This window comes from Podarcis liolepis (assembly GCF_965112155.1).
Source record: "Podarcis liolepis genome assembly, chromosome: 7".
In the NCBI taxonomy this organism is placed as follows: Eukaryota; Metazoa; Chordata; class Lepidosauria; order Squamata; family Lacertidae; genus Podarcis; species Podarcis liolepis.
This window is the reverse complement of record NC_139561.1, coordinates 76648810-76669625: the sequence shown is the minus strand read 5'-3', so window position 1 is coordinate 76669625 and position 20816 is coordinate 76648810. Positions and strand designations below refer to the sequence as shown.

The 20816-nt window shown below is 47.4% G+C and overlaps 1 protein-coding gene across 1 annotated transcript; it reads right to left on the bottom strand.

The window, feature by feature from the left end:
- Positions 1-1235: 1235 nt before the first annotated feature.
- On the bottom strand, positions 1236-12353 carry LOC310712416 (sialic acid-binding Ig-like lectin 14). The gene is made up of 4 exons (XM_083515459.1): positions 12132-12353; positions 10423-10836; positions 3567-3648; positions 1236-1600 (listed from the first exon to the last, which is right to left on the bottom strand). Exons 1-4 carry the CDS (start codon positions 12298-12300, stop codon positions 1534-1536), a joined length of 732 nt encoding a protein of 243 aa, XP_083371585.1. The 5' UTR covers positions 12301-12353; the 3' UTR covers positions 1236-1533.
- Between the last annotated feature and the right edge of the window lie 8463 nt (positions 12354-20816).

Here is a 20816-nt window from a genome sequence, read left to right as displayed (position 1 = left end):
TTCAAGTCTTACTCACGGGAATTCAGTCCGAATTTTCTTTTCAGGAAGGAATCGGCGCTCTCCGCTAATGGCGACGCGGCTTCACTTCGCAGGCTGGGTAGCGACTCTCAGCACCGCGCTCGCTCCCGGTGTCGCTTTCACGGTACCGGGGGGCGCAAAGGTGCCCACCGAGTCTCCTTGTTCTCAGGCTTCAGCGCCTGGGATTTTAGGGGTCCCCCGCTTGCCGTAGCAGGTAAGACCCGAACTTGCGAAGCAGTCCTTCCCCGGAACTCGGGGCTAGGACCGCCATTAAGCGCTGGCACCGACCGGAAGTGTTTTTCATTCTGCTTGTCTGCCAGTTCTTTCCCCTTTCCAGTTGTTTCCTTCTCTCTTGGTCAGGGCTGGTCCACACCTGAGAAGCAGTGAGGTAGTTGTCTCAGGACAGCTGGTATTAAATTTAGGGGATAGCACACATTAAAATGCTGCTTACAGAGCTAATTTTTAAAAGTGATTTTATTTATATATTCAGCCAGTCAGTCCATAAAATTTATACACCATTTGTTAAAAACCACAAAGCACTTTACAAAAAGATAAAACAGTAAATGTTTAGTGGGAAGGGGCAATATTGGAGCAGCATGGGAAGATGTTTGTGGTAACATGAGCAATGAACAGGGACTGGGTATTGCGGCAACTACTCGGGAGTTACAAAGATTCTGCAATGGGTCTTGGGATAGATTCTCCCGCTTCAAAACAGGGTACCCAGAATGACCCAAGGCTGGATTTAGGTTTGATGAGGCTCTAAGTTACTGAAGGTAATGGGGCCCTTTATATGTCTAGCTGTCCTTTGTCAATAGCAAATTGCCTCTGTTTTTTGTGTTGAATATATGCTATATGCTAATTTATGGACCTAATAGGTATCTAAAGCCATTTGCACATGCAGAATTCAGGCACCCTATATATAGAAACGAGCAAACCAGTGATATTTTAGGGAGCAGACTAGCAGGCGGGGCCCATTACTCGCATCATAGGAGCCTACACAACACAAAACACTGTTGCTCTATGTAGGTTTTATTTTATTTGGTTTTTTTATCTTATATTTTGGAAATGTACATCCAGTTTTGTTTTCCTTTAAAAAAAATTTGGGCTCCCCCAAGAGAGTGGGGCCCTAAGCTATAGCTTGTTTAGCTTATACGTAAATCCAGCACTCGATTGACCTCATGTGGGCTGGTCACATAATAGTCCAACACTACATTTACAAGCTGAGTGCATGAAGTCTGGTAAAAACTATTCTAGTACATGGCTGCATATGGAACTGAAAAGCTAATCTACATTTGTAATTAAGAGGCATGAGCCCCCAAAGCTGCAGCTCGTTCGGATTAATCTTGGGTGCATGTGACCTTGTATGTGTGCCTTGGGGCTTCTCTCTGCATTGGCACGATGTCATTCCTTGAGGCAGCAGAATTCAAGCATGGCCACATGTGCATGTGATCGCATTGCCTTTCCCACGGAGGAAAAACATGCATCCTCCTTAGCACTTCATTGGAACCTCTTGCATCAGTGGAACCTTCCTCTTGTTCGGATCCCAAAAAGCGTCAGAAAGAAGAAACAGCATATCAACACCCTAAAGAACAATACAATGGAGAGATTAAGAATATAAGAAGAGCCGGGTGTGGATCATCAGTTTGTATTTGTATGCCCCATTCCCTCATACTTGCATCCAAAGTGGCTCACAACATAGTCAATGAACTGTGACAACAATCCAAGCACAAATTAAGAAAGGTACCCCTTAGGTAAAGGTACCCCTGACCATTAGGTCCAGTCTCAGACAACTCTGGGGTTGCAGCGCTCATCTTGTTCTATAGGCCGAGGGAGCCAGCATTTGTCCAGAGCGAAACCAGAGCAGTGCACGGAAACACCGTTTACCTTCCCACCAGAGTGGTACCTATTTATCTACTTGCACTTGATGTGCTTTCGAACTGCTAGGTGGGCAGGAGCAGGGACCGACCTACTGATCGGCAAGCCCAAGGCTCAGTGGTTTACACCACAGCGCCACCCACATCCCCTAATTAAGAACATAGTCTCTAGTTAACTGAACATACAATTGCAACCTTTGTCATTTTAGCTCAATAGGTGATGTGCTCCAATATTTCGCTAATACGCTGCTGATTTATACTTTTTTCCCCAGCTTGGAAAACAATGCTTTGAGGACTGAGGAGGAGGGTGGGTAAATTCTTACTGCTATTGTGCTACAGGACAGGTACGATGGCACCCTTTCCCCCCTTTTAGTACTCGGGAAGTAAGGTAAAAGGGAAAGGGAAAGGACCCCTGGACGGTTAAGTCCAGTCAAAGGTGACTATGGGGTTGCAGCGCTCATCTCGCTTTCAGGCCGAGGAAGCCGGCATTTGTCCAGACAGCTTTCCAGGTCATGTGACCAACATGACTAAACTGCTTTTGGTGCAACAGAACACCGTGATGGATACCAGAGTGCACAGAAATGCCGTTTAGCTTCCCGCCACAGAGGTACCTATTTATCTACTCGCACTGGCATGCTTTCGAACAGCTAGGTTGGCAGGAGCTGGGACAGAGCAACGGGAGCTCACCTCATTATGAGGATTCGAACCGCTGACCTTCCGATCGGCAAGCCCAAGAGGCTCAGTGGTTTAGACCAGTGTTTCCCAACCGGTGTTCCCCGGCACACGAGTGTGCCGTGAGACACCGGCTGGTGTGCCGCGAGATGCCTGGAGGGAGGCGGGCGAGTTGGGCGGCGAGAGGCGGGGCGGGGGCGGCGAGGAGAGGCCGCGCCTCCTGCTGCTGCCTGGCGCTCCTCCTCGCAGCCGGCAGCGCTGCCTGGGCGCCTCCGCGCGACTCTGTCTCGCTGGGTTTGGTCTCCCAGCAGAGACGGGTCACACGCGCCCCTCCCTCCCTCCCTCAGCCTGCGCGGAGGCGGATTGAGCGCAGCTGAGAGGAGCTGCCGAGGGAAAAAACGTTCACTTTTGTGCGTCCCTCCCGGCGTGACGCTGCGCGCTGACGTCACGGGGCGGGGCTTTAATGGTGGTGTGCCGCGAGATTTTTTTTTAGTACACAGGTGTGCCGTTGCCCAAAAACGTTTGGGAAACACTGGTTTAGACCATAATGCCACCTGCATCACCTACTCGGGAAGTAGACTCTATAAAACATGTCCTCCTGTTCTGTAATTTCTATGCCGGAGATGAACAGCATACCATTGTCCCTTTGCTGACCAAACTCGTGGGGAGGTCAGTTCCATTTTATGTTAAATACCTAATGGAAGATTAAGACCCAGAGAAGTCACTGGCAGTAGCTAAATTTCTACAAGTAGCAATGAACGGCCATGTTCAGGGACTAATTCGAAATTACTGTAGTTTTATGTGATGGCTCTTATGTTGCATGTGGAATTCTGTTTTGCTCTGAGATTCTTGTGTACAGTACACTTTTTTTATTTCTGACCTATTGATTGTAATGAATTGATTGACTGATTGTTGCTGTTGTCATTTCCTCAATATCTGTCTTGTTTTTCAGTCAAACTGACTGCCAAGGCAAGTATCAAAGCCAGAAGAAGAACCACTTACTTCATCAGGAAAAGGGCTAACAGGAAGAGAAAAGTATCGTTCAATTGTCCGGACTCTACAATCAGGCCCTCATTATGGGCTCCTGTGAGGATAAAGAAAGATTGAAAAGAAGATCAGAGAAGCACAATAATGTTTAGAGAACCCCAGGACTCTAGTATAGACCATCACCACCATGAGAGCATCCAGGAATCTGGATCTTGGTGATTGTGGTTTGTACAAACTACAGTTCCTCATATTCTGAACAGGAAACTGTGGTTTTGTTATAAGCCCCAAACAAAAGGTTTGAGCTTCCTTCTCTCCCATACAAAGAAGCCTGGGCAGTGCAGAAGCCCAAAGCTCAGACTCTCATTCTCATCACAACAAATAGAAAAGCCAAGTTTGTGCTCTGGTTCCAAAGAGCCAGAGAAGCACTCTAGCAAGTATCGTATACTTGCAGGAACTCTTCTCTCACTATCCGCTAGCCTGTGCTTTAAGATCTACAGAGGAGACCCTCTGATCCCACTGATGTGCATAGCTCATGGGGCTGTAATGTGCAGAGGACCTTTTCAGTTGTGTTACCCCATCCATGGAACTGTCTCCCCTAAGGGTACAGTTGGCTCCCTCCTTGTTGAGTTTCAGGCATGGCACAGCATGAAAACACAGCTCTTTAAGCCAGAGTAGTGCTGTTTGGTTTTATATTAGGATTCCTGCCCTAGTTTTCTTTAATGGTTTGGATTCTGTAATGGCAGGACTATTTACTTGATTGTCAGTATATGTTTTACTGCTTTATTGTGTATTTTGTTAATTTAACAGGAGGGAGGTAGAAACTGCTCTTGGGATTTTTATTTTTATGAAGACTGGTCAAAACAGAATAAACACATAAACAAAATAAACACATGAATCCCTGCAGAGAAGCAGTATCCTTCGTTTTATCTCCAATTCACTTTCCTGGTTTAACTTCTTTTTAAAAAGCAATATTCCAGCTGGCTTAAACTAGCCACATAATTTGCAATTCAAATGCAGAAGCTAATATGGGTCCCAGAAAAATGCCTTGATCCTGAGGTAAACTGGGTTACCTTTAGTAGCCTGAGTAAATAGACTCTTTGAAATTGTGCTTTTGCTGAAGGTACAGTTGCAAGTGAAACTGGTGAAACTGCCGTGCTCTCTTGTTACTTTTCCTATTGCCAGGAGATGTAAAGTTGCTAATGCAATCTTGCTATATTTATAGTATTGGAATTTTGTGGTTTTAAAATATGCTGTTATATTTGCTATTATGTTGCAGTTTTACTATGAAATTGCTCTTGCAACGCTTGATTTTGAGATGTACAGTGGTCCCTTGGCTCCTGAAGGGTTTGGCTCCCAAACAAATCGGCTCCCAAATGCCGCAAATCTGGAAATAAGTGTTCCGGGTTTTTTGGAAGCCGAACATCAGTTTCGACTGTCAGCCTTGTTTCTGGGACCACTCAGAAGCCACGCCTTGGTTTGCTAACATTTTGGAAGTCAAATGGACTTCCAGAATGGATTGAGTTTGGAAACCAAGATACCACTGTGTTCCTGTTTCCGTTGTTACAAGCCGCTTTGATCATGATTTCTTTTGTGGAAAAGAGGGAAACAAATAAAATAATGAAGGAAGGAATGAACAACAATCAGATGATCAAATGTGGCCTGTATGTGTTCATTAAAAGGTCCTTACATCAGTTAGACAAGCTATTTTACTTTCTTGGGCCCCATGATCACTGCAGATGGTGACAGCAGCCACGAAATTAAAAGACGCCTGCTTCTTGGGAGAAAAGCAATGACAAACCTAGACAGCATCTTAAAAAGCAGAGACTTCACCTTGCCGACAAAGGTCCATATAGTAAAAGCTATGGTTTTCCCAGTAGTGATGTATGGAAGTGAGAGCTGGACCATAAAGAAGGCTGATCGCTGAAGAATTTAGGCTTTTGAATTATGGTGCTGGAGGAGACACTTGAGAGTCCCATGGACTGCAAGAAGATCAACCTCTCCATTCTTAAGGAAATCAGCCCTGAGTGCTCACTGGAAAGACAGATCCTGAAGCTGAGGGTCCAATACTTTGGCCACCTCATGAGAAGAGAAGGCTCCCTGGAAAAGACCCTGATGGTACAAGAAAAGACTGAGGGTACAAGGAGAAGGGGACGACAGAGGACGAGATGGTTGGACAGTGTTCTCGAAGCTACAAACATGAGTCTGACCAAACCGTGGGAGGCAGTGGAAGACAGGAGTGCCTGGCGTGCTCTGTTCCATGGGGTCACGAAGAGTCGGACATAACTAAACAACTAAACAACAACAACAACACCCACAAATAGTCATTTGAATCCCCACTGTGCTTAAGCAGTCCTTAAAATTCCTAAGGTTGTATCCAAGTCCAGCCCTACCTAGAGTGGAGCCATTAAAATTAATGGACCTGATCAGCTTAGGTCTATCCAATGGGACTTCTCTGAGTAGAACTTAGTTGGATGCAACCTCTAAAGTCTGGCGTCCACTTTATTACCTGTTGTAGTGGAGTTTAGCAGAAACTGCAGAGTGTGGTTTCCAAAAGGGCTTATCCCAAGGCAGATGATGGTAAGGTCTCCATCTAGGGTTCCTGTCCAGTTTAAGAAGCTGGTGACCTCCTTCCCTCGGACCCAGGAAGAGACCTGCAGGTTCCCATTAGTATCATTCCCACTGAGGACCTCCCCACCCAAATGCCACTGGAGCTGGCCTGGAGGGCTGGGGTGCAGGGAGCAGGTACAGACAGTGGCGTAGCGTGGGTTGTCAGCACCCGGGGCAAGGCAAGTAATTTGCGCCCCCTAACCCGTGGATTTGCGCCCCCTAACCCTAACCCCCAGATGTTGCGGCCGGCCCCCCCTGCACCCCCCCACGCTACGCCACTGGCGGTGGGTGGGCTAGGAGCCTTGGATTTTTATAGTACTAAAATCAGCCTCGCCCTTTGGGCATTGGGGAGGCTTCGCCTGCAGTCTCCAGATTCGGGCCCCCTTGAAGGAGCGGCCAAGCTCTTCGCTGCTATACCCGCCCTAGACACAGGTTTCAAAAATCGAATATTGGGAAGGGGACGAAGCCGGGAAGAGACTTTCTTCCTCCACTTTGCTTTGGGTTGGGCAAGCGCCATCTCCCCTCCAGAAGGAAGCGGGGAGCCCGGGCGACTCTTGCCCCCCCCCCCGGCTGCCCGTTGGCTCTCTCTCGCAGTCCCGGCGGGCAGGCGGGCGCTCTGCACATGCTCGCGGAGCCTCTTTCTCAGCTGCGCGGGGCTTCCTTCCCTGGATCTGGTTTTCGTTGGAGGAGTGAGGCCGCGGCGCCCTCAAGCATGTGCAGAGGGCCGCGGAGAGCGCGGGCGGCCTTTCCCCTGCGCGACTCCGCCTCCGCCCGGGGTGGCTCCCCGTCCTGGGTCCCTCCCCCGATGGCCGGGAGGAGGCGGGCAGGCGCGCTCGGCCGCGCCTGGCACGGAGGACCAGCCTCCCTCGACGGGGCGCTCGCAGGGAGGAAGGAGCGCGGCGCCGGCGCTGTCGCCGACTGGACTGCCGGCCGGGATCGCCCAGGGGGAATCGGCGCTCTGCACGTGCTCCGGGGCCGGCTGGCCGCTGCGGGGAAACTTCACGCACCGCTTTCTGAAGTACGGGCGACGCAGCCTCCGCAAAGGGCTCGGCGCCGTCGGAAGAGCCCTGCGTGGCCCGAAGCTTGCTGCACTGTCCCTCCCCCAGATAGTCCCTCCCTCGCTCTCTCTCCGCTCCGCACAGTGGGCGGCGACCTGGCAGCTCGGATTCGCACAGCCAGCACTGTGAGAGAGAGTGTGTGAACCAGGTAGGGGCAGAGAGCTGCGAGTGCGCCCCCAAAAATGTTGCGCCCGGTGCGGCTGGCACCCCCTGCACCCCCCACGCTACGCCACTGGGTACAGAGGAAGTCATTGTGTTCGTGCCAACATGTGGCATTTGTCTGGGTGCTGCTGAGCCCAAGGACATCTGGAAAGGAAGGGGCGGAGTGAGGGAGAATTAATTATATACAGGGAGGGAATCTCTGCCTGTGATGGCGCAACAGAGCAGTAGAGGGCGCACTGCAGATGACAACAAGCAATGCTGAAAATGTTATCTAACACAGAGATTATACTATATAATAAAATAATAATAATTTTGTATTTATACCCCACCCTTCCTGGTTCAAAAAACAGGCTCAGGATGGCTAACAACAAATTTAAAACACTTAATTGTAAAAGCAGCATAAAATACAGTATAAAAACATGAATAACAATAAAATTAAAAGTTCAGAAATCAATTTAGGGGAAATCCATCTAATAAGCATTAGATAATCACCAGCGCTAGCCGGCTGAATTAGCTCTACTTGGGCCAGCGAGGAGGCCAGAATTAGCTGTGGGGTCTCGGAGCGGGTAATCTTCATAAAAGGGGAGGGAGAGGGAAGAGAAGGGAAATAAAAGATCAGGCTGAATTCAAATTAAAGGCCGGGAGGAATAGCTCTGTCTTACAGGCCCGACGGGAGGAGGTTAAATCCTGAAGGGCCATAGTCTCATGGGACAGAGCATTCCACCAGGTCGGAGCCATCACTGAAAAGACCCTGGCCCTGGTGGAGGATAGTCTGACTTCCTTAGGGCCCGGGACCTCTAAACTATGGTTATTCATGGACCTTAAAGTCCTCTGCGGGGCATACCAGGAGAGGCGGTCCCGTAAATAAGATGCTGCTGGGATTGTTTTAAGGAGACGATGCCTTGAGAGTCTGTTGGGACTAGGGCTGGGGAGGGGATTGGTTTTGTTGGTATTTTAACGAGAAGCTACCTAATTCACACTTTCTGAACCAACCCACAAACCGAAACAGAGCTGCCCTTCAAAATTCACTCTTCTTCAATCCTCGAGATGAAGCTTTCCAGCCAACTAAGGTATAGAAAAATGGATATACAGTGGTACCTCGGGTTACATACGCTTCAGGTTACATACACTTCAGGTTACAGACTCTGCTAACCCAGAAATAATACCTCAGGTTAAGAACTTTGCTTCAGGATGAGAACAGAAATCGTGCGGCGGCAGTGGGAGGCCCCATTAGCTAAAGTGGTTCCTCAGGTTAAGAGCAGTTTCAGGTTAAGAACGGACCTCTGGAATGAATTAAGTACATAACCAGAGGTACCACTGTATTACAGAAAAGTAATACAGATATATTTTTTTAAAAAACCCACTATACTAGTCAATATTACACACAAAAATATGTTTATTAGGAGAAATTCACACTAGGGTGCTGATTAATTTTTATGAGAATTTTCTTTTTTTTGTTACAGAGGGTTTACTGTGGTGAACCTCTCAGGGACCTCTGTAGAATCACTAAGCTCCCTTCCTCCCCCCACCCCCACCCCCCAACTTCATAGTGTTTGAATAGGATGTGAAACAGCAGAGTGTTCTTATGTGGGAAGAAAGATATGAATCCTTGTGACTCACATGTGTGGGACAAATAACGAAAGAATTGGCTCGGCTCCTTGATTCGAAACATGGGGCTTTGCACACTCCAGAGGGAGAGAGCCCCCCCGAGAGCAGAGTTTAAACACACAAAAGTCAAGCAGCGGTATAGTGTTAGGAACATAGGTTGTGAGACCCTTTTGTCCTGTTTAGTCCACTTGCAAATAGCCTGCAATGCAGGATGCCTGATTTTGCAGGTGAAAGCTTTGCCCATGTCACTTAAGCAGAGTGTTGTGGTGATTTGCAAAGTCCAGCTTCCACACTGTGCTGATGACTCCATGGAGAGCTGATCTATGTTTTGGGCTCAGTTGACCAGGAGGTTTTGGATGGGGTCTCCAAGCACTCTCTCCTCTTTCCAGCAATTCCAGGTTCCCCACTTTAATGTCCCTTATGAAAAGAATTGCCTCCCAGAAGAGAATAGCCTCTTTCTTTTGACTTACTCTGGGAGCTTCCTCCAGATCCACCTTTTCTCTGAAGTCCTTGGCCCAACCCCTAGTCCTCACATTTTACTCTTCCTGTAACTGAAATAATGCATATTCTTTCTTGCCCTGTTGATACCTGGACTCCATTATGCTGTCCTTCTTCCAGGGAGTTACAGATTGCAAGCACTTAGGGGCAGAGACCTGTCCCCTTCTACTCTATGGAGAGCTCTGCATAATCATGACATAATCATGATAATTCCAGCCCTACAATTCTATGAACCAAAATACAGTGGTACCTCGGGTTACATACACTTCAGGTTACATACGCTTCAGGTTACAGACTCCGCTAACCCAGAAATATTATCTCAGGTTAAGAACTTTGCTTCGGGATGAGAACAGAAATCGTGCAGCGGCAGAGCAGTGGCAGCAGGAGGCCCCATTAGCTAAAGTGGTGCTTCAGGTTAAGAACAGTTTCAGGTTAAGAACAGACCTCCAGAACGAATTAAGTTCTTAACCCGAGGTACCACTGTAAATCAAGTAAGCATCTTATGCAAACAAACCAATTTGCATTTTTCTCTCTCCTTTCTGGTTCCAGGGAGAGGCGAGGCTGTACCTGACATAGTTATATACAAGAAGACTTTTCTCTAACCACGAAGCATCAAATAAAAACAAACTAGTCAAGGAACCAAGGGCATTGTGAGAAACTTATGGGATGCAAGGCACAGGTACATGACACAAACTTGAATAAAAACCGCATGTGCAAATTCCCAGCTGGCTCTGGTAAATCAAGATGGTGCCTGACTGGACTTACATCAGCATCATGTTTTGCACTGCATCTAACCAACTAATAAGCAAAATAATTTGAATTATTAAGGGAGCAAGAGGTACCAGGTCCACTGCAAAAGGCTTAGGGCTTGAGCGCCCTGCACCATCCCCTGAACAACAAGGAGCAGTAAGCAGAGGAGGAATGGAAAACCCACCTACCTGTCACAAGAAGCTGAAATGAAGCATCCACATAGCTATAGAGGACTTCCTGTCCTTTCTCAATTCTAAAGAAGTATTGCCCCTCATCTTCTAACTGGACATCATTGATGCTGAAGGAGCAGTCGCCTTGCTCTGGGTTCCCTTCTAACTGGAAACGGTTCTTGATGGAGGGGTCGATTCTCCGGCTCTCATCGTTGGTGGCCACAAGATCACCTTTGACATAGCGTTTGGAAGAGGGAAGATAGTGTCTTGTCTCCGCATTCTTAAACCAGTAACCAAATAGCTTCTCTGAACTGTTCTGGTGCTGATTGTTGTAGGTGAACTGGCAGGGAGGGTGAACATAGAGGCCTCTCTGCACATAGACAGAGGCAGGCATTGTCAGTGTAAAGCTAGGGCTTAGCTGACTCACCATACCTGCCAGAGGAAGTAAAAGGGGGAGAAATTAACGGGTTAAAATTATCTGATATTTCGAGTTTGCCATCCACCCCCATTCTGTACATGAGGGTACAGTCCTATAGTCCTTGGGGAGGCATCTGAGGGGGTCATGGGATGCATCAGAGCTCTATCTGCCAGGTTAGAGAGAGAACCGATATTGGCAAGGGGAACCTGATGTCAGACACACACACACACACACCGTTCTCAGTTGTCCTAGTAATCTCCATAGCTCCTTATTGGCCCTATGAACATCAGTAGAGCCAATAAAGGGACAGAGAATGTAGGGGTGGCAGTTTTGGAGCATGACAAGGATGAACTGAGGGGAAGCCTCTGAAGGATATATAGAGGGCCCAAAACAGGCACTTATTGTCTTGAAAGACCTACATTGGCTCCCAGTACGTTTCCAAGCACAATTCAAAGTGTTGGTGCTGACCTTTGAAGCCCTAAACAGCCTCGGACCCGTATACCTGAAGGAACATTTCCACCCCCATCATTCAGCCCAGACACTGAGGTCCAGCTCCGAGGGCCTTCTGGCGGTTCCCTCACTGTGAGATGTGAGGTTACAGGGAACCAGGCAGAGAGCCTTCTCGGTAGTGGTGCCTGCCTTGTGGAACACTCTCCCATCAGATGTCAAGGAAATAAACAACTATCTGATGTTTAGAATTATTTCTGTAGCCTAGTCTACACAGGAATGGGCACAGCTGACACACCAGCTTGTTTTTATTATTATATATTTATTGATACTCCACTTTTCCCCCTGACAGGGACTCAAGGTGGTTTACAGATAAAATATGAACAGTTGGAAGTACAGGGGGAAATCCCAATAATTAAGCAACAATTAAACATTTTTTTAAAAAAAAAACACACTGTCTGTCTGTCTGTCTCTCTCTATATATACAAACAAAATATATACGTACAAAATAAAAATAGCACAGCACCAGTCCTTTCATTTAAAACAGTCAGTTCCCAAAATCTGTTCCTCACCGGCTAGTGGAAGGACGAGGAGGAGGGAGCCAGTCTATTTTCTCTAGGGAGGGGGTTCCAAAGTCTGGGAGCAGCCACCAAGAAGGCCCTCTCCAAGCATCTCTACTAAGCTGGGCAAAGGCATTCCTGACCACCATCACCTCCTGGGAATCTAGATGCAAGGCTGAATCAAGGAGCACCCGCCCCTCAAATGCCAGCAAACCCGGTTCTTCAATCAGAGTACCATCCTACCCCTGTTCCAGAGCCCATCTCCCTTCTGACTAAGAACACATCCACCTTGTCATGCTCACCTTTGCAGAGCAGGGAGAGGATCAGGATTGCCGCTGTCATTATAGAGGAGACCAAACTTCCAGTCTTCCTGGAAACGTTTGGAAGCTTCAAGCTCTTTTCCCCTTGCCACCCTTTCCAGCTGTGATGCCCTTGAACAGGTGACCTGCCAAGGAGACCCACCTTGAGCATTTTCTTTAATGAAGGGGAGGTCAGAAAGCCTACTGTGCTCAGTGGTCCTGTCTTGCAGCTCAAACAGCAAGCCCTGGAAACCTCACTCAGTTGCATCTCCCGTTAGGGTCAGGTGCAAAGAGGGGAAGAGACCAGCTGAACTATCACAGTTCGGTTCCTCTTATTGGGTTCCAAAAGCAACAAATGGCCACAGAAGAAGGGATCTGAGAACGGACTGCTTGACACCTGTGAATCAAGAGCAGGGTGTATCTAGGGGTGTATCTAGGGGTGTATCTAGGGGTGCAAAAATTGTGTCTCTCCACTCTGGCTCAAAGGGATTAGGAATCCACCCACCTGTCTGCTTGTCCCCCAGGCCTCTCCTCTGCTCTGGGTGGCAGGCGAGGTGTGTAGCCTTCTCTGGGTGCCTCAGTGGAGGAATCTGGAGGAAAGTCAGAGAGAATGGGCAAGAGTTGCAGAAGGAGAAAAAAGAAAGGGGAAGAGGAAAGAGGCAGAAGAGAAAGCAGCAAGTGGCTGCAGAAGCCAGGGCAGAGGGTTGCTGCTTAAGGCACAGGTGTAGAGAAATAGAGGAAGGAAAACTCACTAAAACAAACACTAAAACACTAGGGTTGCCATATTTCAAAAAGGAAAAACCAGGATGCTCCGAAAGTTGTTGAGCTTTTGATTGACTTGCCTAAGATCCAGGGCAAAGCACCACCTTTTGGAAATTCCACCCAGACGTCAATCCCAGTACAGTGGTACTTCAGGTTAAGAACTTAATTCGTTCTGGAGGTCCGTTCTTAACCTGAAACTGTTCTTAACCTGAGGTACCACTTTAGCTAATGGGGCCTCCCACTGCCGCCGCACCGCCGCTGCACGATTTCTGTTCTCATTCTGAAGCAAAGTTCTTAACCCGAGGTACTATTTCTGGGTTAGTGGAGTCTGTAACCAGAAATGTCTGTAATCTGAAGTGTCTGTAACCCGAGGTACCACTGTAATGTTTGGACATATGGCAGCCCTAACAAACACCAGCCTCATAAAAACAGACTGCCTGTAGTCAAAGGTCCATAAAATGCAGAAGCAAGGACTTTTATGTGGACTCCTTTGCACAAACCCAACTCATATTCCTCATTCCGAAGCTGGGCAATTTTTTGGTGTCAAATGAAAATACAGTGGTACCTCAGGTTAAGTATTTAATTTGTTCCGGTGGTCTGTTCTTTTTCTGGGTTAGCGGAGCCAGTGTGGTGTAGTGGTTAAGAGCGGTAGACTCCTAATCTGGGGAACTGGGTTCGCGTCTCCGCTCCTCCACATGCAGCTGCTGGGTGACCTTGGGCCAGTCACACTTCTTTGAAGTCTCTCAGCCCCACTCACCTCACAGAGTGTTTGTTGTGGAGGAGGAAGGGAAAGGAGAATGTTAGCCGCTTTGAGACTCCTTAAAGGGAGTGAAAGGCGGGATATCAAATCCAAACTCCTCCTCCTCCTCTTCTTCTTCTTCTTCTTCTTCTTCTTCTTCTTCTGTAACCTGAAGCGTATGTAACCTGAAGCATATGTAACCCCAGGCACCACTGTAATTCAAAAGAGTATTTTACAGGGATGGTAACTGGAAGTTGGGATAAAAGCACTTGAGGCAATGGAGCACAGGGAGGTGAGGTGGGATAGGATTTGTCTCCTTTTACCCAAAACAATGGTAAGAATTAGACACTTTCCCTACTCACCTCTTGTTCTATATGTGAAGCTTGCCCATTGCTATTAAAAACTGCATGACCATGCCCTCTGGTGGCTAGATTTGTCTACAAGTTCGAGGCATCGACTACTTTCAGCCAATGAAATTTTTTAGTTTCACCATCTGGGTGAAATTTATGTCATCATGAGCAGTCTTCTTTGAAAGCTTTGTAACGTGTAAGCTCATCACGTGATTCCTGAAGCTCTGATTGTATCTGATGAAGTAGAGTCTGGTCCACAAGTAACATATTTGCTAGTCTTCACAGTTGTCACAATTTTCTTTGTCGCTTAGGCTGTTCTACCACAGCCTGCAATACAATCACCACAGCAGATTTTGAGCTCTTACAATAGCCCTGCAGATGTGTAGAAGGCTATGCTGCTATAGCACAATATCTTAAGAGGAGCAGGGCTGTCTTAAGCATATCCGGCGCCATGGTGCAAAGATCCCTCTGCCCCCCCTTTCCCATAGTTTTTGATCTGTTTTTAGGGCTGGAGGAGGCGGGCAGTGGCTGGAGGGCGGCTCCTCCAGCGGAGAAGATGTGGAGGCTGGACGCCGTGACTCCCAGCTCAGCTGGCCGCTTCATGCCGCGGTGGCCACGGCAGGCAGCACACCGAGCCAGCAGGCCTGCACCGAGTGAGCCAGGGTGTGCGCGCCACCCCCACTGAGCGTTGGCTCGGTTTTTTTCCCTTTTAGCCTTCTGGCGCCCTGCAGAATTCGGCACCTGCAGGCTAAAAGGGAAAAAAACCGAGCCGACGCTCGTCAGGAGCGGGGCACGCACTCTCACTCACTCAGCGTGCTCATCCAGTGTTCCCCGGACTCTCACCTGGCACCCTCCAGAACTTGGTACTGTGGCTCCCCACACCACTAGCCTCTATGGGTCAGACGGGCCTGAAGAGGAGAGGAGTTTTTGAGCAAAAAAGGACTCATAATGTACACAAGGTAAAGTAAAGGGACCCCTGACCATTAGGTCCAGTCGTGACCGACTCTGGGGTTGCGGCACTCATTTCGCTTTATTGGCCGAGGGAGCCGGCGTACAGCTTCCGGGTCATGTGGTCAGCATGACTAAGCCACTTCTGGCAAACCAGAGTAGCGCATGGAAACACCGTTTACCTTTCCGCCGGAGCGGTACCTATTTATCTACTTGCACTGGCGTGCTTTCGAACTGCTAGGTTGGCAGGAAATGCACACAAAGGATACCTCAAATTCCAGCCTTTACTCTGGCTCTGATGACTCTCTCTCTCTCTCTCTCTCTCTCTCTCTCTCTCTCACCCACCCACCCACCCACCCACAATGTGTATTTGAGAAGAAATTCCTCTCTCCTGCTCCTGGAAATCAAGTTCATTTCCCTGGCCTTTAGAAACACCGGAGCAGCAATTCCTTCGGGGGATGATATTTGGAGAGAGAGAAAACACTTGAGGAGTCACATGTGAGCATTAAGCTCCCACAAACAGATTTACCTTTTTTTTTTAAAAAAAAAGGTTTAATCATTTTCTCGATACAAACATCAACCACAAAAGACACATACAACAAAAACCATAATAACAATAATAACACAATTTGACAATTCAGATTTGAATACACTGATATACCTATGACTACACCTTTTTAAACAATATTTTCCCATCTCTCTCTCTCCTCCCTCTACTTCCCACCACTATCCGCCTTATCGCTTTAATATTCGTTCCAGATTTCTTCATATTTATCCCTTCTTATTTTGCGCCGACATGCAATTCGTTCGTATGTAGCTAATCTGTCCATATTATAAATCCATGTGCTCAATGGAATCTTTTTGTGGCTCTTCCAATTCATCAAAACATGTTTTTTTGCTTCTAATATAGGACGGTACATCCATTTTTTTATCCCTAAAGATCGACCTTTATTTTTTAAAATTGGAGCACCATGCACACACACACACACACACACACACACACACACACACACACACATTTTATATATGAATGAGCAAGGCAGATCTATGAATAGCAAACATGCCACCCCCTTGATGTTTAGTTTTGAAGTTTAGATGTACCGGTAACATTAAAGCTCTGCCACGCTTTACAGATGAAATGGAACATAAGCATGCTGCCCTCTCGTGGCAAAAGAGAGATGCGTCCACAGATTTCAGACACCAAATACATTCAATGACTGTAATTTGTGGTTCCACCTCGAGGTGAACTCTAATTTCTCAGATATTTTTGAGGAACTGTCTCAGAGTTTTCATTTTCTGAAGAAGGAGGCGTCCACCAAATTTCACCACCTGCGAATGCATCTTAAGCAATTTTTAGTGAACTTCACAGAAAGGTCTTTAATCTGCAAGCACAATTCCTGACATAAGCAGGCTACTAGCACGGAGAGGTTTAAAAGAGGAATAGATAAATTAGGACCACCACTGTGGGTGCCCAGCATGCACGCACTGTGCTGCAGTGTCATGAGTTGCAGTGTGCATACCCTCCATCATTTCTCCTATGAGAATAGGGACATCCCATAATAAAACATTAAACTTTTTTTGGAAAACTTCCCTATGCAGAATTGCCTTCAAACAGCTCGGGGGTCAGATAACTACATCCCCTCCAACATTTCTCCAATAAAAATAGGGACATCCTAAGGAAAAGTGGGACGTTCCAGGATCAAATCAGAAACCGGGACGGCTTCTCTAAATCAGGGATGTCCTTGGAAAATAGGGACACTTGGAGGGTCTGGAAGACAGAGGCAAAGTAGGAGTTGAGCAGTTTCCTCTGTCGCCTAGCAGTATTTCTCTGTTTTCTCCACACCAAGAAGCTACTACTTGTTTGTTCTTCCTCTTACATAATGATAATTTTACTATTTATACCCCACACAACTTACTGGGTTATCCCAGCCACTCTGGGCAACTTCCAACATATATAAAAACATAACAAAACATTAAACTTCCCTATATAGGGTTGCCTTTTGATGGCTTGGGAGGCGGATGACTCCATACCTTCCAAAATTTATCCAGTGAAAATGGGGACATTCTACCATACAGGGGCTTAGCTACTCTGGCACCTGGAGCAGCGGGGGTGGGATGTGTCACCCACAGGCGTGCTGCGGTAGTCCGCAGGGGGAAGGTGTGGCAAGCTGCCCATGGAGTCTACCTGGCAGATGCAAGCCCCATGCTGCCATTTCAGACAGTGCGGGGCCCTGAGCTACTGTGTCAGGAGTACGTGCAGGAGCCAGGCCCTGTGACCAGTAGGACTTTGCAGGACTGGGGCCTTCCTACGTTTGTTCTGAAGAGGCAAGGCGCGGCCACACAAGTGTGGCCAATTGGTAACTCACAGCACCTGCTGGCAAGACCGGGAAGGGATATAAGGTCAGCATTTCCCTTCAGCTCTTTGCCACAGCAATATGTTTCCTGTCTTGCTGCGTTTTGCTCCTTGATCCTCGGACCCTTGACTTCATGACTTCTTGCTTCCTGACCCTTGGACCCTTGGCTTCTTGACTCCCAGCTCTCTGACCTTCGGACTCTGGGCTTCCTGACTCCTGGCTTCTGGGCTCCTGTTCCCGCTCCCTCCCCGCCATTTTGCCCCCAGTCCCAATGTCCCCAGCTGGGACTTTGATCGCCCGTGAACCGGACTGTGACACACCGCGTCACTCCCAGGAGAGACGCGTGGCTCGGGCAGGCTGCAAGCCAGGCCCTGCGGTAAGTGCCACCCCTTGCAGTGTGCCATTTTGTCACCCCCCTCTAGGATGACACCTGGGGCAAACAGTAGCCCGCCACACCCCTTCCTACGCCCCTGCTACCATACCCTCCAATATTTCTCCAATGAAAATAAGGACATTCTAAGAAAAAGAGGGACATTCCGGGATCAAATCAGAAACCAGGACAGCTGCTGAAAATCCAGGACTGTCCCAGGAAAATAGGGACACTTGGAGGGTTTGTCTCTAGCTATTGAACTGATGTCCTATTTGCAGGCTTCCCAGACGCATCTATTCAATTGCAGTGGGAAAACAGGAAGCTGGACCAGATAAGCCTTTGGTCTGATCTAACTGGCTTCTACTTGTGCTAAATTCAAACAGCAGCACCCCTTCCCTTTCAAATAAAATTAAAATAAAAAGCTAATAAATAACATTCCCCCCCAACATCACTGCCTGAGGCAACTGCGTTCCTTTTACCTCACAAAAGAGGCCTGGCCTTGTACCTTGGAGAGAAGTCCTAAGGGTTTGCCAGTACTTCGTAAATAAAAATACAAACTCCAGAGGTAATACATCTTTTTAAAAATTATCCGGGGAAGTGATTCAGAGTAAGTAGCGCTAACTATGAGGAATTGGGCGATTTGTAAGAAGGCCGGTATGTTGCCTCAGATGCTATCCCCCTTGGCTCCCATTGAAAACCTTAAAGAATTGTCCAGAGGAACAAGAATATATATGTTTTATTTTTATTTCAGAATGATTCAAGGAAGTAATTCAGTGAGTCACACTAAACATGAAGCATTGGGCGATTTGGAACCAGGCAAGGGTTTTTGCCTCAGATTCTATCCCCCGGCTGCTGTTGAAAATATGAAAGAGTCGTTCAGAGGAACAGGAAAAGTCGTTGAACCTCCAAGCTTTGCTCTTGCTAGGGTTTGGTTGGCTGAAAAGCAGGAATTGGTACTGGGGGAAAGGCATAAACAAAAACAGGTGCTTGAACACCACAGAGATTCAGGCAAACAGGGCAAAAATAACGTGGGAGGCAACAGTTTCAAGTTACCGGTCTCTGCAGCCACAACAGGCGCTGTTATTCTCCAGCGGTTTGACACCCCCCCCCCCAGGAGGCGCACTCCATTGTCTCTCGAGACAGACGGATGCTGACAAGGACCCTGTCCTGAGAACCCTAGGAACTGTAGTTTAAGGATGCTGGGAATTGTAGTTCTGTGAAGGATAAATTACAGTTCCCATTATTCTTGGTGTTTAGGCAGCCGTAAAACTGCTATTATGTACTGAGCAGCACCAGCAGAAACCAGCAAGGGAACCCCAGGGTTCAAAAACAAAGGGGATTCAAATGTATTTTCAGGGCTGCCACCTTTAGTTTGCCAATCGCTGCTACTGCACCTTTAAGGACAGCAGCTTATTCCAAAAGCATTATCAGGTTATCGTGTTTCTCTCTGTCATATGAAAAGCTCGACTTGCTGGTTTCTGCAGATCAAGCTGCTGTTAAGGCACAAGAATGGAGCAGGCTAGTTGTATCTTTTATTGTTGATCACCCGAGTATTTTAGACCTCCTCCTCAGCTGATCTGATGCTTCTCTGCTCTTTTCCTTCCCTCTCCATGTAGGATCTCCTGGCCCCCTCCCCAAAGAAAGCTTTGACCTTTTACCAGCTATATTTCAGGCAGAAAAGTTACAGGTGCAGCTTTTCCCCCGAAGGAGAGGCAGAGCTGCTGCCCTGTTAGATCATTCCTGTCCAGGCATCCGTTAAAAAAGCAAGTTGCTTTTGTGAGGGGAAAAGACAACAGTCCTCCCTTCTTACAGGCCATCCCTTTTCTCAAAGAGGGCTGCCTCTGTTTCCTGTTGTAGACCATGATCTGTCAGGAGAACACTATTAACACCCCAAGCATGGTAATACGGGAGCAAGGAAGAAACGTCAGGAAGTGGTTTGTGCAAAATGGTTTATGTGGGAAGTGGGTGTTACCACCCCCCCCCCCCATGTAAACTCGAGCATTCAAAAGCAGCCAGAATTTCAAGAACCAAAACTTTCTCCAGCAGTAAAATTCCATCCACAGCAGGAAAAGCTATACCTTTTAAACTTCTGCCTGCTGAGTGGTTGTTAAAGGCCTGGAGTCCTCTTATGGGGAAAAAGGTGAGTTTTACATAAAACCTTCGAGGCAACTTTTGATTACTCTGAAGCCAGTGTAGCTCAGAAGCTTGCGCGTGAATTTCCACATATTTAACATTTCCAAGTGGGTAGCTGTGTTAGTTTATTGTAGCCAAGAAAACGTATTTTGGTACCATGATAATGCATTTTTTCAATTTCTTCATGCAATTTGTATTATTATTATTATTATTATTATTATTATTATTATTAATTTATTTATACCCTGCCCATCTGGCTGGGTTTCCACAGTCATTCTGGGCGGCTCCCAACAGAATACTAAAAGCATGATAAAAGATCAAACATTAAAAACTTCCCTAAAAGGGGCTGCTTTCAGATGTCTTATAAAAGTAAGATACAGTGGTACCTCGGGTTAAGAATTAATTCATTCTGGAGGTCCGTTCTTAACCTGAAACTGTTCTTAACCTGAAGCACCACTTTAGCTAATGGGGCCTCCTGCTGCCGCTGCCACGTGATTTCTGTTCTCATCCTGAAGCAAAGTTCCTATCCTACTATTTCTGGGTTAGTGGAGTCTGTAACCTGAAGAGTCTGTAACCCGAGGTACCACTGTAGTAGTTTACTTCCTTGACATCTGATGGGAGGGCATTCCACAGGGCGTGCGCCACAACCGAGGACGCCCTCTGCCTGGTTCTCTGTAACTTCACTTCTTGCAGTGAAGGAACCACCAGAAGGCCCTTAGCACTGGACCTCTGTGTCCAGGCTGAACAATGGGGGTGGAGACGCTTCTTCAGGTATACTGGGCCGAGTTAGTCCACTGGCCCTTACAACAATCCTGTAAAAGTGTGATTTGTCAAATATCATAGAATTGTAGGGACCTCAGGGTCATCTAGCCAAGCCCCCTGCAATGCAACTGTCCCATATGGGGATTGAACCTGCAACCTTGACATTATCAGCACCACACTCTCGCCAACTGAGCTATCCAGGATATCATTTTATCATTTCTTTTCTGTCTGCATTTCAGTGTGGTTTCATATTGTAAGTCAGGCATAGGC